At 56.2% G+C, this 17138-nt stretch overlaps 2 protein-coding genes across 2 annotated transcripts in view; both read right to left on the bottom strand.

Annotated features, from left to right (window-relative positions):
* The window catches only part of LOC147583831 (complement C3-like), a 45206-nt gene extending 38174 nt beyond the window's left edge, over positions 1–7032 (bottom strand). Inside the window, exons 1-11 of the mRNA XM_086699302.1 lie at positions 6917–7032; positions 6333–6525; positions 5735–5897; positions 5566–5636; positions 3708–3802; positions 3545–3627; positions 3372–3462; positions 2993–3095; positions 2775–2901; positions 253–368; positions 1–147 (exon numbers count right to left, since the gene is read on the bottom strand). Of these exons, the coding sequence (XP_086555428.1) occupies positions 1–147; positions 253–368; positions 2775–2901; positions 2993–3095; positions 3372–3462; positions 3545–3627; positions 3708–3802; positions 5566–5636; positions 5735–5897; positions 6333–6525; positions 6917–6993 (1266 nt within the window). The 5' untranslated portion in view covers positions 6994–7032. The remainder of the gene's footprint in view (positions 148–252; positions 369–2774; positions 2902–2992; positions 3096–3371; positions 3463–3544; positions 3628–3707; positions 3803–5565; positions 5637–5734; positions 5898–6332; positions 6526–6916) is intronic.
* Positions 7033–15606: 8574 nt separating this feature from the next.
* LOC147583830 (complement C3-like) overlaps positions 15607–17138 on the bottom strand; it is a 40210-nt gene continuing 38678 nt past the window's right edge. The window contains exons 37-41 of the mRNA XM_086699298.1: positions 17014–17103; positions 16754–16837; positions 16113–16196; positions 15886–16021; positions 15607–15789 (exon numbers count right to left, since the gene is read on the bottom strand). Of these exons, the coding sequence (XP_086555424.1) occupies positions 15648–15789; positions 15886–16021; positions 16113–16196; positions 16754–16837; positions 17014–17103 (536 nt within the window). The 3' untranslated portion in view covers positions 15607–15647. The remainder of the gene's footprint in view (positions 15790–15885; positions 16022–16112; positions 16197–16753; positions 16838–17013; positions 17104–17138) is intronic.

Genomic DNA, 17138 nt, shown 5'->3' with positions numbered 1-17138 from the left:
GGTGATGGGCAGGGACCTAAAGGTTTTGTGTGTGTTGATGATCAGCTTGGCCACGCCGTCTTCCTGGGTGAAGGAGGACCCTTTGGAGTACTGGGTCACCACGGGGACGTTGGGGGCTGGGGAGCCGTCGGGGTTCGTCACGAACACCTGCGGGTGCAGTGCAGGGGCAGGTGGAGGGCGTTCAGGTCGACCCAGAGGCGTGGCTGATGCTCAGGGGAAGGGTGGGGGAGGCAGCCCCACCCCGGGTCTCACCATGAGGTCAAAGGGCATGCCTGGTTTGAAGAACTTGGAAGTCTTAGTGAAGTGGATCTGGTAGGGGGAGGTCACGATGGGGATCCCGCTGCGCTCCGCCTCCACCATGTCGCTGCCTGAGGGGGCCAGCCGTGAGGGCAGGCTCCTGGGCCACCCCTCCAGGTTGGACCACACCTTACACTGGGCCTCCCTCAGACTGGGCCTCCTGCATCAGACTGGCTGGAACCTTCATTCTGTTCCTCCCCCATCAGACTGGCTAGAACCTTCATTCTGTTCCTCCCCCATCACTGGGACTCCTCTGTCAGACTGGATCCCACCTTCATGCTGGGCCTCCCTCCTCAGACTGGACATCATCCATCAGACAGGATCCAATCTTCATACTGGCCTCCTGTGATCAGACTTCCTCTGTCAGACTGTTGCCCACCTTCATTCTGGCCTCCCCACTAGGATGGGACCTCCTCTGTCAGACTGGCCCCCAACCTCACTGGGCCTGTTTTCAGACTGGGTCCATTCTGTAAGACTGGATCCCAATTTCATTTTGGGCCGCCCTCCTGAGACTGGGCCTCCTCTATCAGACTGGATCTCACTTTTATTCTGGACCTCCCCCCTCAGACCAGGCCTCCTCTGTCAGACAACTTCCCACCTTCATAGTGGGCCTCCCTCAGACCAGGCCTCCTCTGAGAAACTGGCAGGCACCTTCATTCCTCAGACTATGGCTACCCTGTCACTGGCTGCCACCTTCAGACTTGGCCTCTTTTGTCAGACTGGATCACGCATTCATACTGGGCCTCCCCCCTCAGACTGGGCCTCCTGTGTCAGACTGGATCCCACCTTCATTCTGGCCTCCCCCCGGCAGACTGGGCCTCCTCTATCAGACTGGCTCCCACCTTCATACTGGGCCTCCTATATCAGACTGGATCCCCCCTTCATTCTGGAGCTCCCCCCCCTCAGAATGGGCCTCCTCTATCAGACTGGTTCCCATATTCATACTGGGCCTCCCCTCTCAGACTTGGCCTCACCTGACAGACTACATCCCAATTTTATTCTGGGCCTCCCCCCTCAGACTCAGCCACCTCTATCAGACTGCATCCCACCTTCATTCTGGCCTCCCCCCTTCAGACTGGGCCTCCTCTATCAGACTGGATTTCACCTTCATTCTGAGCTCCCCCCTCACTGGGCCTCCTCTGTTGGACAAAATAACACCTTCATTCTGGCCTCCCCTCTCAGACTGGGCTTCTCTATCAGACTGGATCCCACTTTCATACTGGGCCTCCCCACTCAGACTGGCCCTTGTCTATCAGACTGGATCCCACCTTCATAGTGGGCATCCCCACTCAGACTGGGCTTCCTCTATCAGACTGGATCCCACCTTCATACTGGGCCTCTGCCCTCAGACTGGGTCTCCTCTGTCAGACTGGATCCCACCTTCATTCTGGCCTGCACCCTCACTGGGCCTCCTGTATCAGACTGGTTCCCACCTTGATTCTGGCGTCCCCCCATGAGATTGGGCCTCCTCTATCAGACTGGATCCCACATTCATACTGGGCCTCGCCCCCTCAGACTGGGCCTCCTGTATCAGACTGGATCCCACCTTCATTCTGGGCTCCCCCTCACTGGGGCTCTTCTGTCAAACTGGATCCCACCTTAATACTGGCCTCCCCTATCAGACTGGGCTTCACTATCAGACTGGATCCCACCTTCATTCTGGCCTCCCCCCCATCAGATTGGGCCTCCGCTCGGACTGGATCCCACATTCATACTCGACCTCCCCCCTCAGACTGGGCCTCCTCTATCAGACTGGATCCCACATTCATTTGGGCCTTCCCCCTCAGACTGGGCCTGCCCTGTCAGACTGGATCCCACCTTCATTCTGGCCTCCCCCCCATCAGATTGGGCCTCCGCTCGGACTGGATCCCACATTCATACTCGACCTCCCCCCTCAGACTGGGCCTCCTCTATCAGACTGGATCCCACATTCATTTGGGCCTTCCCCCACAGACTGGGCCTGCCCTGTCAGACTGGATCCCACCTTCATTCTGGCCTCCCCCTCAGACTGGACCTCCTCTATCAGACTGGATCACACCTTCATACTGAACCTACCCCCTCAGACTGGGCCTCCTCTACAGACTGGATCTCATTTTCCTTCTGGACCTCCCCTACTCAGAATGGGCCACCTCTATCAGACTGGATCCCACATTCATTCTGGGGCTCCTTCCGCCCTCAGACTGGGCCTCCCATGTCAGACTGGATCCCACATTCATTCTGGGGCTCCCTCCCCCCTCAGACTGGGCCTCCTCTATCAGACTGGATCCCACTTTCATTCTGGGGCTCCCCCCACCCTCAGATGGGCCTCCTTTGTCTCACTGGGTATCACTTTCCTCTGGATATCCTCTCTTACACTTGGCCTTTGCCCTCAGACTGGTTCTCCCCTGTCACACTGCATTCCACATCCATTCTGGGCCTCTGCCCTCACACTGGGCCTCCCCCCTCATTTGGGTCCCTTTCCTCAGACCAGGCCTCACCTGAGTGCAGGATAACGGTGACAGACACGTACAACGACTTCCCCACCAGGGCATCTGCTCCGGAGGGTTCCACCCCGCTCAGCAGGACCTTTCGTTCCAGCCTGGCCTCCCCACTGCCATCATCGATCTGGGGGAGGAAGGAAGGCTCAGAGACGGGGAGGGGCGCAGGTGAGGGAGGGGGAAGTCCAAAGTGGAGGAGGCTCAGAGGGGCAGAGCACCTGAACACGGGTGAGGGACTGGGGCAGCGAAATCCTCTGTTCACCATCCTGGACCCCAAAGATGACGAAGGCTATTCCATCCACATTCTTCCCATACAAGAACCTGAGAGGCAAGAGGGTCTCAGATGCTCCTCTCCTGAAGGGTGAGGCTGCCTGCAAACTTCCACGGACCCCTGGTCCCGCGCCTGGTGCTTACCTGGCCAGTATCTGGTTCTTCACTCAGCGCCCACCTGGTCCCACACCTGGCCACACTGCACCCGGGTTCCCTTACCCGGCCCCTACCTGGCTCCACCCCTAGCTGCCAACCTGGCCCGTCATCTAGCCCTCACCTGGCCCCCCTCCCCTCCCCTCCCGCCTGGCCCCATTCCTAGCCCCTCACCTGGCCGTGATGGTGACCTCCAGGCCCTGTGGGTCATCAATGTAGTAGAATTTCTCTGTAGGCTCCACTTGGACCTCAAAACTGGGCAGCACTGGGGTCGAGACGGCACCAGTAGGCTGTCAGCACTGGGCCTGGCACCTGGGGCCCCCACCCTGACTCCTTCCTCCTCTTACCGTACTCCTTCACCTCGAACTCAGCAGAGAATACCTGCTGTGGGGCATCTTCATAGTGGGCTTCTATCTTCCACTGCCCTGTACTGTGGGGAAGGCAGGTGAGTGAGCCAGCCAGACGCCCTCCCTTGGCATAGGGAACCCCCTCTAGGAGGGCCTGACATACTTGACCTGCTCCGGGATGTTCCAAGACAGGGACGAGATGCCAAACAGCCTCCCAGAAGACAAGAAGTCCCTCTTGATGGGAACACCGTCGGGGGTCTGACAGGGAGGGTGTGTCTCTTCAGAGACCTGGCTTAGCCCCTAGGCTCTCTTCCTCCTCTCTGTGTCTGGACACTCTCTGTGTGTCATGACTACTGGGGCAGTGGTTATGAACATGGACTTGAGTCAGTCAGCCTGGGTTCAAATGCCCACTCTCCCATTTACGTGCTGTGTCACCTTGGGCAAATTACTTGATGTCTCTGTGCTCAATGTGCCCAGCTAGAAGAAGGAGAGGAACATAGCCCCTCCCTCACTGGCTTGGCACATGATTCATGTAAGCTGGAGCTCACTCTCGTCGGCAGCTGTCTGAATACTGATAGTAATTAGCATTTATCACCTACTTTGTGCGGGACCCTGTGGTAAGCATCCTATGGGCGCTAAGTCACACAGCATTGCCTACCTTCGACTCTTTGACCTACAAGAATACAAAGTCGTGTGGTTCAACCTAACACACAGTATGTCATTCGTTGCAAATAACTAAACACCAGGAGACATCATGAAAAATCTGGCTTTCTGGCTTCTCTTGGAAATTGGGATAACCATGGATACGGGTTCCTGTTGGCACATAGCGACATTTGACTGGAACTGGGCAGAGGCTCTACCGTTAGAGGTGTGTGTTCTCCGTTCCCCACAAATCCCACCGATCCCCACAGTCACCTTGTGGCTGTCAGGACCTGGTCCCTGTTAACTTTGCATGATTGCAAGAAGTACTCATGATGATCCTCTGAGAACCACCTACCTCTTCCCTCTGTCCTTCACTTCCTCCTTCCATTCCCCCTCCCCCCCCACCCCTTTCCTGCCTTAGCCCAGTAAATTGTAAAGAAATTACTGTATGCCAAGCACCCATCCTGTCTGGAATTTAGGTTCTTTGGAGGTCTAGGGAACGGGCAATTAGCAAATGAATACATTCAATTTATAGGGTGCCTAAAGGAGATGACAGGAAGGGAGACCAGTGGAGTGTGTGTGTGTGTGTGTGTGTGTGTGTGTGTGTGCGTGGGTGTATGAGTTGGGAGAGGGTGTCTGCAATTTTACAGGTCCTCAGGCTTCTCTGTAAAATTGTGCCATCGGTGACATTTGAGCAGAGACTTGAATGACGTGATGGGGCAAGCTATGTGGGTATTTGGAGGAAGAGCGTTTTGTGAGTAGTGGGGGAACAGCCTGTGCAAAGGTCCTAGGGCTGGCTCTTTATGGCAGTTGGAGGGACAGCAATAAGGCCCATGTGGCTGGAGCAGAGTGAGTGAGGGGAAGAGGGGGAGGAGAGGAGGAGAGGAGGACAGGTAGGGGACAGGGCAAGTCTTGCAGGGCCTTGGGGAGTGCTGGGAGGACTTAGGCTTTTACCCCAAGGAGGTGGGAGCTCCTGGAGGGCTCTGGGTGGAGGAGGGTGGGACAGGAGTTGGGTGCTCGAGGCTGCCCCCTGGCAGCAGGAGGCGGATTGGGCTACAGAGAGTTTTTATCTGTCATCTCAATCTTCAGCTGAGAAAACCAAGGCCCAGGAGGGTGAAGTGACCTGTCCAGAGTGACACGGTCCCCAGAGGTTTGTCTGGAGCCGGAATCCACGGGCAGAAGCATCACTGTGCCTGGTATCCCTGGATCTCTGCCCTGTGTCCAGGGCTCTTTCTGTGTTCGTGGCTCTACAGGTCTCTTTGCCTTTAGGCCTCTGCAGTCCTGCCTTTTCCAGAATCTCTTCTCTGTCTCTATCTCTTTGTCTCTCCCCGAGTCTCTGCCCAGGGGGAGTCATTGTCTGGGTACCCCGCTGCTGGTACCTGGATGCTGAAAATAATGATCCGGCCCACGGGCAGTAGGTCGTTGTCCACGGTAAAGATCCGATAGAGGACTGGGAGATGATGTTAGAGAAAGGGGGCGGTGAGTGAGGCCCTGCCCCTCCCCACAGTCCCCCCCAGCCCTCTCTCCAGCCACCGCCCAGCCCCTTACCCGTGGAGCCTGGGGTATAGATGGGCTTGTCCGTCTGGATGAAGAGGTACCCACTCTGAAAGCTGACCAGCACCACCTTCTCCACCACAGTGCCCCCGAAGTCCGCCTGGACAGTCACGAATTTTTTCCCCTTCCCTGATGTTAATTCCCGGTTGGCTGGGATCTAGGCATAGCCAGAGAATCATTGAGATGCTGCCTCCCGGCCCCTTGCCCGCATTCAGCTCCAGGCTTTCAGAGGGGTCCACACCTGTCTGCCCTTCCTGCCAATAGCACCTGTCCACCACTCCGGATCTCCCTGGTGTGCCCAGGTTGGGAGCAGAGGGGTAGTGGGGGGGGGGGAGTAAGGGTCTAAGATGGGTAGGGATCAGAAAGGGGGATGAGTAGGGGGAATCAGACAAGGGGCTCAGAGGACCTCTCTTAGGAGAGGGGCTCAAAGCTAGGGGCTCAGGATAGGAGAAGCTAATTGAAAGAGGAGTCTCAGAGAGGGGAGGGGCTTCCAAGTGGCACCTGGTCATAATGGGGAGGGGCTTCCAAGTAGGATGGGTTCAAAACATGGAGGAGACTCAGAGCGGGGAGGGGCGCCAGCAGGTGCACGCACCTTGATGTTGACTGTGCTTATGTGGTCATTATCCTTGGTCAGATAAGTGTTTCCTCTGGACAAACTTATCTTCCTGTCTGGAAAGTCGTTGACGCTGACTGTGACAGCAATGTTGCCTCCATAGTCATGGGCCTCCAGCAGCACCTTCTCCTCATTCTCCAGCCGCAGGATGTTGGGGGTGATCATGGAGAACCTGCAGGTCGGGTGGAACACGGGATGGAGCTGCCGTTGTAGGGACCACGGTTCCAACCCTCACCGACATATCACGAAGCCCCCAAATCCTGTGAAGTCAGATCTCGAGGCCTCCAAGTGATTCTGCAGCCACGGAATCACTGAACACACCACAGGCACCCAAACCCGCAGACCCCTGCTTCTAGAAACATCCGCCTCCCATTGTAACCCGAGTGCCATGAACCCCCAGCTCATGAAATCATGAGCTCCCAGGCAGCCCAAGTCCATTCACATCCCAACCCGCTGACCCCTGCCTCCACAGACACCCACGTGCGCCCTGGATTCTACTAGGACCTGAACCCCACCCCCACCTCACAAGTAGCCCGGTTTGGAGAAGGGTCATGACCACTCACATGGGGTCCCCCGGTGCCAGGGGCAGGATGGGAAGCAGCAGCAGCAGCAGCAGGCTGGGGCCCGAGGCAGGCCCCATGGTGCAGGGACGGTGGAGGGACAGAGGGACGGAGGAAACGGACTGGGAGGGAATGAGCAGAGGCTGCTGGAGGCTGCCTTTTATCTGGCTCCCGCCTCCCCCTGCAACCTCAGCCCAGCCCGTAGCTCCCGTAGCTCCCGTGGCTTCCCCCTTCCTGGAGCTGCCCCAGATTGCTCAATACCGTTTCCTAAGTTTTTCAATCCCTGGGGCCAGTGTGTCCTGGGGTAAGTAACCCAAGGGCATGTCCTCCAGCAACATGGACACACCTTCCCCCTGCCAAGGTCTCCCTCAGGGTCAAGGTCAGTTGGCAAACAGGGACCTTTCCCTGTTGCACCTACTTAGCGGCGGAGGAACACTGAGGGCCAGAGAGCTCCTCACCCCAGGTATCGGGGCCTGGCGCCCAGTCAGTTTCTGGCCATGCGTTTGTTAACCAATGCCTTCCTATGGGTTCATCTCTATGCCCATTGTGCCCGGAAGTGTGGGAGAGGGATGGCAGGCAAGATAAGCCAGCAGGGGAGAGAGAGGAGGAGGCCTGGCGGATGGGATTCCCGTTAGCTGGCGTGCCCTGCCCAACATTCCAGGTCGGACAGCCGGAGGGCCAGGCTGCCTGGGTTGAGGCTAAGTGGGGTCTCTGGAAGGCACTTAACCCCAACACAGTATTGGCTGCGTGTCCCCGATTCCAGTTGAACTGGTGTCCTGAGTTTCGTCTGGCACCCCAGCTGGAGGAAGGAGAAGAAGGGGAAGGAAGGGGGAGGATTTCTGGGCGGGGGGAGCCCGGGCACCCCTCTCCCCCCCACCCCCTTGAGTGCAGTGATTTCCCTGCTGCACCCCCCACCCTCACCCTTGAGTCGGTGCCAGGCCTGGGAACAGCGGGGACTGCCCCTCCCCTCCTGGCCCCCCACTTCCAGGATGGGGTCCTTGCTACACTGCTTTCTGAGATTTTCCCCCCAGGACCCACGGCCAGGGCACCTCCCCCACCATGCAGCCCAGGCCTCCCCTTCTCCCCCTACTCATTACTCATTAACTGGAAGGTAAACTTGGCCCGGCTGGATCTGATCTGCCCCATGGCTGCTTCCCCCGCTCCCCCGCACCCCTGACTCAAGCTCAGGAGGGGCCTGAGCATCAGGGACCCCCACCCTGGAGGGTGCAGGGGCAGGCTGGACATTCACAGCCATGAATGTCCCTCTGAGCATTGGGTGACAAGCCAGTGGCATGGGGCAGGCAGAGGCTCAGCCTGGTGCCCCGCACGTGGTGAGACCCCACTGCACGTGGACTGTATGTTTACTGTTTCCAACACCTGCTTCTCTTCCTCACCTTGTTTCGTTGACAGCCCTGCCCATCCTCCAAGCCGTCCCCCATCGTCCTCCCTCTCCCCTGCACTCACTGTCCCAGTCCATCTGTCTGTTGTCTGCACCCCTGTGGTCTGTGGCCTCACGGCTGCAGAATCACTTCTTCCAGCTCATGTACACACACAGTATCGTATTTCATTCCCTGTGAGGTAGGTACTTGTATTATCACACCCATTTTACAGATGAGGAAACTGAGGTTCAGAGAAGTGAATTGACTTGCAATGGGCTACACTTAATCTGTCTCCTGTCCTGCACACACGTGCACAGAGACATGCACAGTGACATAGGACACCCACCTGCCACAAGCCCTGAGTCCCTACTCACCAGCAGGGGTGTGGCCATCTCCCCCAGCAGCCAGCAGCAGCAGCAGGAGGCCCAGGCTCAGCTGGCACGCACTGCAGGGCTGTCTTCACCTGTGGCTGTGCCCCAGCCTCGTGAATGGGATGTCTGTCTGTCCATCCACCATATATACTGAGGGCCATAGAACTGTCTCCCTATGCCTGAGCAGATGAGGTCCTGAGTCACCTCAGGGCAGGGCTAGCATGGCTGGGTCCCTGAGGGCAGGGAAGAAACCACAATTGCCCAATGGTCCTGGGCTTCACGCGCTGCAGACAGGCGCCTATGGGTACCTGGGTTCAGCCTTTGGTCACTCCTCGATCAAATATTCCTGGATACGTGTGTGCCAGGCACTGTTCTAGGTTTGAGGCCACAGCTGTGAACAAGACAGACATAAGTCCCTGGTGTTAAGGAGCTCCCATTGTTGGGGTGAGAGACAATGAGCCTCGTAAAGAAGAAAATACTATATAGTGTTTGAGATGGTGGTTAAGGAAGTGCAAAATACAAGAGTGGTTTGTGTGTGTGTGCGCGCGTGTGTGCGTGTGTATGCTGTGTGTATGTGTGCATGGAGATGAGTGCAGGTGCAGGCATGCATGTTGGTGCATCTATGCACACATGCGGGTGTGTGTAGGTGTGTGCATGTAGGTGCGTGTGCGTGTCCGATGTGCATGAGTGTTCACGTGCACGGGTGTGTGCAGGAGCAGACACACATACGCCTGCATGTGTGGGTGTGCGTACATGTGCATGAGTGTGCCTGTGAGTGTGTGTGTGCATGCGTGCATGCATGGATGCAAGTTCAAATTGGAACTCACGGACAGGTGGTGTAACCACCAGCCGCTAGGTTAACTAGGCTGAATCCAAGGCCTGGGAGTCGTCCCGGGGGCACCTCGAACTGGCCTGAGTAGCCCTCTTTCTCTTCTCCCCCACATCCCACCTTTTCGCAAGCCCTGGCCCTTCAGTCTCAACGTCTGATGTGAACCCAGCCACCTGTTTCCAGACCCACCGCTGCTGCCTTTGCTAAGTGCTGTGGGCTGAGTGTCTGTGCCCCTCCCCCGTTCATTTGGTGATGTCCTGATCACCTACCTGATGGCCTCTGTAGGTGGGGCCCTGGGGAGGCGGTTAGGTCAGGAGGGTGGAGTCTTCCTGAATGGGATGAGTGCCCCTGACGGGAGACTCTCTCCCTCCCTCTCTGTCTCTGCCATTTGAAGACGTTTGAGGACCCAGTGAGAGGGCCACTGTCTACAAGCCAGGAACAGAGCCCTCACCAGAGCCCGACCAAGCTGGCACCTGTGTCTCAGACTTCCAGCCTCCGGAACCCTGAGAGATGCATGTCTGCCGTTTGAGGCGCCCGGTGTAGGGCATCTTGTTACAGCCGCCAGACTGCACTAACACACTAGGGCATCGTCATTTCTGGCCTGACCCTTGCAGTGGTTTCCAGCTGGACGTTCTCTCTGCCTCTTGCCACCTCCTAATTCATTCTCTGCCCTCTACAAGTGTGAACTTGTGTATTTGTTTCCTTTAATTTATATGGTTAAATTTAATTTACTATTTTCTTTTATTTTAGAGGTGAAATTCACAAAACGTAAAGCAACCATTTTAAAGTGAGCAGTTCAGCGGTATTTAGGGCATTTCCACAGTCGGACAACTCTGTCTGGTCCCCAGACGTTTTCAGCGCCTCGGAAGGTAAGCCCATACCCATAAAGCAGTCCCCATCCCCCAGGCCTCCCAGCCCCTGCCAACCACTAGCCAGCTTTCCTGCTCTATGGAGTTACCTGTCCTGAATAGTTCAGGTATTTCAGAAAAGTGGAAATACTCAACCTGTGGTCTTTTGTGTCTGGCTTCCTTCACTGAGTATAATGTTTTCAAGTCTCAGCCAGGTCCTTGCTTGTTAGGGCTGAGGAATGTTCTAGTGCATGGACACATCCCCATTTTCTTGCCCATTCACGCACTGAGGGATGCTTCAGTCGTTCCACCTTTGGGCTACTGGGCGAAGTGCTGCTATGAGCATGCTCGCACGTATATTTGTCTGGGTACCAGCTTCCAAGTCTTTGGGCACATAGCTAGGATTGGAATTGCTACCATCAGCTTTCCAAACACATAAGTCAGCCTTCATGTCTTCCCTGCTTAAAATATTGCAGTGGCTTCCCACGGAGGCCTCAGGGGCTAGCACATTATGCCTCGTGGCCCAAATCCAGCCATCCCCCTCTGTGTGTACGGAAAGGCTCACTGTAGTGAGCTGCAGATACCCACCAGGGGCTTCCCTCTCTGCCTGTTCCCCACTCTGCTCCCAGTGCCCACCTCCCTGACTCACAGCCAACATCTCACCACGTACACGCCCTGTGCTGGTCATACTGGCCGCCACCTACATGTTGGAGAATCCTGTGTTGGTAACTACAGGGCACTGAGTGAATGAATCTCATCTTGGGAGTTGGTGGCTCAGCAAGTTGCCTTGCCTTTGACAAGCTCATCCAGAAGAGAAAGTAGACCTTGGGATGGAAAGGTTGGCTGGGATCTGGGTATCACTGGATCAGAGAGAAACGGACCTTGGGGTCACCTCCTACTGCTTCCACCTTTCTGGATCTCCAAACTGCTCCCCCTTGGGTGAATCCCTTATCATGGAGAGAACAGCTCTGGTTGCTGGGCATAGAGGATGCCCCCCACCCAGGATGGCCCATCCCAGGTGAAGAAGGCATGGCGGGACACAAGTTTCCTCTCTTGTTTTACAAGTACCTTCATGATCTCCTTGATTTTATCTTGGCCCTCAAACCTTAAGATATTTACTATCTGGCCCTTTATAGAAAAAGCTTGGCCTTCCCCTGAGCTTAGAATAGACACAAAGTGATCTTCACTATCTTGAAGTCCATACCCTGTGCTCACTTGGCCTCAGGCATCTTGAGGACTTTGTACATACTGTTTCCATCATCTGGAATGTTCTTTTCCAGATTCTCCATGCCTGGCTCCTCCTTGTCATCTGTGTGTTGGCTCAAGAATTCCCTCCTGACAGAAGCTATCCCTGTCTTCCCTGACCATCTACATTAGTCAGGGCTCTCCAGAGAAAGAACCAGTAATATCTCTATCTGTCCATCCACCCACCCACCCATCCATCCATCCATCTGTCCCTCCGTCCATTTATCCATCCATCTGTCCAACCACCCATTTTGCAATACACCCATCCATCCATCCATTCATCTATTCATCCATTTGTCTGTTCATCCATGCATCCATCCATCTACCCGCCCAACCATAAATCCATCCATCGGTTCATCCTTCCATCCATCCATCCATCCATCCATCCATCCAACCATCCATTTTTCCATCCATCAATCAATCCATCCATCCATCTGTCCATTCGCCCATTTGTCCATCCATCCATCCATCCATCCATCCATCCATCCATCCATTTGACCATGCATTCATCCATCCATCCATCCATCCATCCATCCATTTATATATTCATTCATCTCTTCATCTACCCATCCATACATCCATTCATCTATTGCCTACTATCTATCATCTATCTATGTTATCTATCTATCCACCACTTAACGATTTATATGTATTATCTATGTATGTATGTATGCATGTATGTATCTATGTATCTATCGATGATCTGCATGCACACACGCATACACACACACACACAATTTATTTTGAGGAATTGGCTCATGTGACTATCGGGTTCATCAAGTGAATATCGATGGAACACATCAACTCCACGCTGTCTTTAGAATGTGAGTTTCAAAGATCATATCTGTGTTGTCACAGTGTGGAACCACAGGTGCTCAAACAAAAAAATACCAATGTATTAAAAAAAAAGGAAGAAAATTAATCCTAGGGCAGAAGAAAGGGAGAAATTGGCATGAAAAACATGACAAGAAGGACATAAAGGCGGGTGGGCAGACGTCTGGTCAGAGGTCACCTAGTGAGGCTGGGACACCTAGTGAGTGGTGAGAATTTTTGAGTCTCCCCTTGACAGGGGTGCCTGACAACCAAGAATGGAAGTAGCAGGGTGACTGCGAATATATTTCTCCCATATTCCTGGAATTGGGAGGTGGGGCTTACAGGCACTCGAGATCTTAGGGGAAATGGGTGACTGCCAGTCTCAGGACTTTTCTCATGATGACCTCATCTACAGCCAGGAACTGGATCCCACCATCCATAGACCAAGACTTACTAGTGGTGTTATTAATCAGAAGAGGCATCCAGGGGCCCAGGTTCCAACAACAGCCAGTGAAATGATTTGCCTGTGACTGCTGCCCCCCGCGCAGCTCAGGTGATGCTTTGACTACAATGCCCACCTCCCCCCGACCCCTGCAGTCTGCTCTTGAAAATGGACTCATGCCTTCCCCTCCCTGGGTCACTCAAATATCCGGTGAAAACCTTGCCAGCCCTGCCCCTTATTGCCGCCGCCTGGGAACAGCCAGGAGGAATGCAGGCAAAGTAGTGAATGGAGTTGCACACACCCTAGAGATGATGGGCAAATGGAAAGAAGGTGAGAACAGGTGGGGAAGAAGGTGAGGAGGTGGAGGATCTGGGTAGGGAGGAAGGTGAGGAGGCAGAGAATCCAGGTGGGAGGAAGGAGAGGAGCAGGAGGATCCCGGTGGGGAGGAAGGTGAGGAGGCGGAGGGTCCAGGTGGGAGGAAGTTGAGGAGGGGAGGATCCAGGTGCGAAGGATGGTGAGGAGGCGGAGCATCCAGGTGGGAGGAAGGTGAGGAGGTGGAGGATCCAGGTAGGAGGAAGGTGAGGAGGTGGAGGATCCAGGTTGGAGGAAGGTGAGGAGGGGAGGATCAGGGTGCGAGGAAGGTGAGGAGGTGGAGGATGCAGGTGGGAGGACGGTGAATAGGGGGAGGATCCAGGTGGGGAGGACAGTGAGGAGGCGGAGGATCCAGGTGGGAGGAAGATGAGGAGGGGGAGGATCCAGGTGGGAGGAAGAAGAGGAGGGTGAGGATACAGGTGGGGAGGAAGGTGAGGAGGGTGAGATTACAGGTGGGGAGGATGCTGAGGAGGCGGAGGATCCAAGTGAGAGGAAGGTGAGGAGGGGGAGGATCCAGGTGGGAGGAAGAAGAGGAGGGGAGGATCCAAGTGGGAGGAAGATAAAGAGGCAGAGGATCCAGGTGGTAGGAAGGTGAGGAGGTGGAGGACCCAGGTGGGGAGGAAGGTGAGGAGGGGAAGGATGCAGGTGGGGAGGATGATGAGGAGGGGGAGGTTCCAGGTAGGAGGATGGTGAGGAGGCAGAGGATCCAGGTGGGAGGAAGGTGAGGAGGCGGATGATCCAGGTTGGGAGGAAGGTGAGGAGGTGGAGGACCCAGGTGGGGAGGAAGGTGAGGTGGGGAAGGATGCAGGTGGGGAGGATGATGAGGAGGGGGAGGTTCCAGGTAGGAGGATGGTGAGGAGGCAGAGGATCCAGGTGGGAGGAAGGTGAGGAGGCGGATGATCCAGGTTGGGAGGATGGGAGGATTAGGAGGAGGGGGAGGACACAGGTGGGAGGAAGGTGAGGAGGCGGATGATCCAGGTTGGGAATATGGGAGGATGATGAGTAGGGGGAGGATCCAGGGGGGAGGAAGGTGAGGAGAGGCAGAATCTAGTTGGGAGGAAGGTGAGGAGGGGGAGGATCCAGGTGGGAGGAAGGTGAGGAGGCTGAGGATCCAGGTGGGAGAAATATGAGAGGGGGAGGATCCATGTGGGAGGAAGGTAAGGACGGTGAGGGTCCAGGTGGGAGGAAGGTGAGGAGGGGGAGGATCCAGGAGGGGAGGAAGATGAGGAGGGTGAGGGTCCAGGTGGGGGGAAGGTGAGGAGAGTGAGGGTGCAGATGGGAGGAAGGTGAGGAGGGAGAGGATTCAGGAGGGGAGGAAGGTGAGGAGGGGAGGATCCAGGTGGGAGGAAGGTGAGGCAGAGCATCCAGGTAGGAGGAAGGTGAGGAGGGGGAAGATCCAGGTGGGAGGAAGGTGAGTAAGGGGAGGATCCAGATGGGAGGAAGGTGAGGAGGGGGAGGATCCAGGTGGGAGGATGGTGAGAGGGTGAAGGTCCAGGTGGGAGGAAGGTGAGGACGTGGAGGATCCAGGAGTGGAGGAAGGTGAGGAGGGGCAGGATCTAGGTGTCAGGAAGGTGAGGAGGCGGAGGATCCAGGTGGGAGGAAGGTGAGGAGGCGGAGGATCCAGGTGGTGAGGAGAGGGGATCAAGTGGGATGAAGATGAGGAGGCAGAGGATCCAGGTGGGAGGAAGGTGAGGAGGCTGAGAACCAGGTGGGGAGGCAGGTGAGGAGACAGGATCCAGGTGGGGATGAAGGTGAGGAGGTGGAGGACGAGGTGGGAAGAAGGTGAGGAGGGGGAAGATCCAGGTGGGAGGAAGGTGAGAGGGCAGAGGATCCATGTGGGAGGAAGGTGAGGAAGCGGAGGATCCAGGTGGGAGGAAGGTGAGGAGGCAGAGGGTCCAGGTGGGAGGAAGATGAGGAGGCGGAGAATCCAGGTGGGAGGAAAGTGAGGAAGGGAAGGATCCAGGTGGGGATGAAGATGAGGAGGGGGAGGATCCAGGTGGGGATGAAGGTGAGGAGGCAGAGGACTGTGGAGCCCTCGTGCATAAGATGCTCGTGAGGGCTGGGGTAAAGCAGGTGAGGATACTGGTACCCACACAGTGGATGAGAGAAGGATGTAGGTGAAGATACTGGTGAGGACCCAGAGGAGGAGGCAGAGGACACACAGGTCACGATGCAGGTGGAAAGAAAGCAAGTAGGTGAGCACTTGGCGCAAACGCAGGCTCACTTCAGACTACGTGCAGGTGCAGTGCAGGTGCATGTGGGCACGGGCTCCCCGGGGGAGGAAGCAAACGTGCAGGTGATCCACAGGGAGGAAGGAGTTGCAGGGGAGGAAGCAGGGGATCACAGCTGCCTCTTCCTCCCTCTCCGAGACCTTCCGACTTTGGGAGACACATGAACTCTCAGAGAAGCTTTATTGTGGGGACTGTGGGCAGGGGTCAGTTGGGACAGCCAAAGACAACCATGTTCTCAGTGAAGTTGGCCAGGTCTTGACACAGCTTCTCATTCTCCTCATCCTGGCATTCATCAGCCTCTGGCCACCCTTCCAGCCAGGTGTCCTTCCCGATGATGTAGCTGATGCTGCGGGGAGGACGGCAGGTCAGGATCAGGGCAGGGAAAGCATGGGAAGGGGCGACCCACTGCGGGGTGTGGGGCATGCACAGGGCTGACACTCACTTGGGTTTCTCTCCCCACAGGTCGGCGGACATGCCCCACATGAGGTAGTGTTTCCCCTCCTGCAGCTTCAGGGCTTCTCTGCACTTGATGTGGCTGATGAACCTGCGCTCCTGTCCAACCTGCACCTCATCAGAGCCTGGAAGGGACGGACAGGGACGCTGAGTGGGGGAGGGCAGGGAACCAGCAAGAAGGAAGTGGAAAGACAGAGCACAGACTGCAGGGCTGACCTGATTTGATGATCTGCTCGACGACCATTACGTAATCATCAAAGTCTTCTGACAGCTCCTTCTTGAGAAGCCTGGTCTTGTACACTGATGGGGGAGGAGGGGAAGGACGGTGGGGTCACGGGCAAGGGGGGCTGTGGGGACCCTCAGCTGCAGGTGCACCTGGGCATATGGCGTCCCCAAGGAGACACATGCAGGGTCACAGCCACACGTGCAACAGTCCCTGCCCCCCAGTAACACACCTGCCACATGTCTTCCCACAACCACCACGTCACACAGCCACACACGGCCATGTGCACAATTACACTCACCATAGTGGAGTCCTATGCATAACCTCCCATCCACTATCCCCCACAAGCACTGTCTCTCATCTCCATGGCTTGGCACGACTACAATGTCACACACACAACGGGCAGACGACCATATCCGCTCTCACACTGGCTGCACACCCGGCCGACTCATTAGCGTGGCTCCCCATGCACTCATGGCCCCTCATAACACATTTACACCCACACACACATCGGCTGCAACCACAGGCTGACGTATAGCCATATGCAGCCAGGGGCACTCACAGCCAGTCACACACACAGCCATGGCCACACAGTGTCGCGCACCCAGGCACCCACATGCACGTGCCCACTCACCGTAGTCTACTCCTGGTTCACAGGCCTTGTCCAGACGCTCATCCAGGGTGATCTTTTCATCCATCGGGTGCATGAAGCAGTTCTCTGTGTGATGGATGAGTGGGGGACATGGTTGTATTACACGCGTTGTCCAGGGCCCCCCGCCCCTGGGTCCGTGTGGGTGTCCACTGGGTGTGGGCTTTCAGAGCCCCCTTGGGCCACCCCCATGGAAGGAGGATCCAGGGGTGTGTGTCCACCCTTCCATGCTTCTCTGCACCCACCCTCAGCACAGCGGCACATGTCTTTGTGACAGAGCTTGCTCAGCAACCCATCTTCTTTGTCTGGGTGGTAAAACCGGATGCAATTCTCATCTGTGGGCAGAGTGGCAGGGAGGTGTCAGAGGGCT

This window comes from Puma concolor, chromosome A2 (assembly GCF_028749965.1).
Source record: "Puma concolor isolate L17-30 chromosome A2, mPumCon1.1.hap2, whole genome shotgun sequence".
Lineage (NCBI taxonomy): Eukaryota > Metazoa > Chordata > Mammalia > Carnivora > Felidae > Puma > Puma concolor.
The sequence above is the reverse complement of the archived record's forward strand: the minus strand, read 5'-3'. Positions and strand labels throughout refer to the sequence as shown.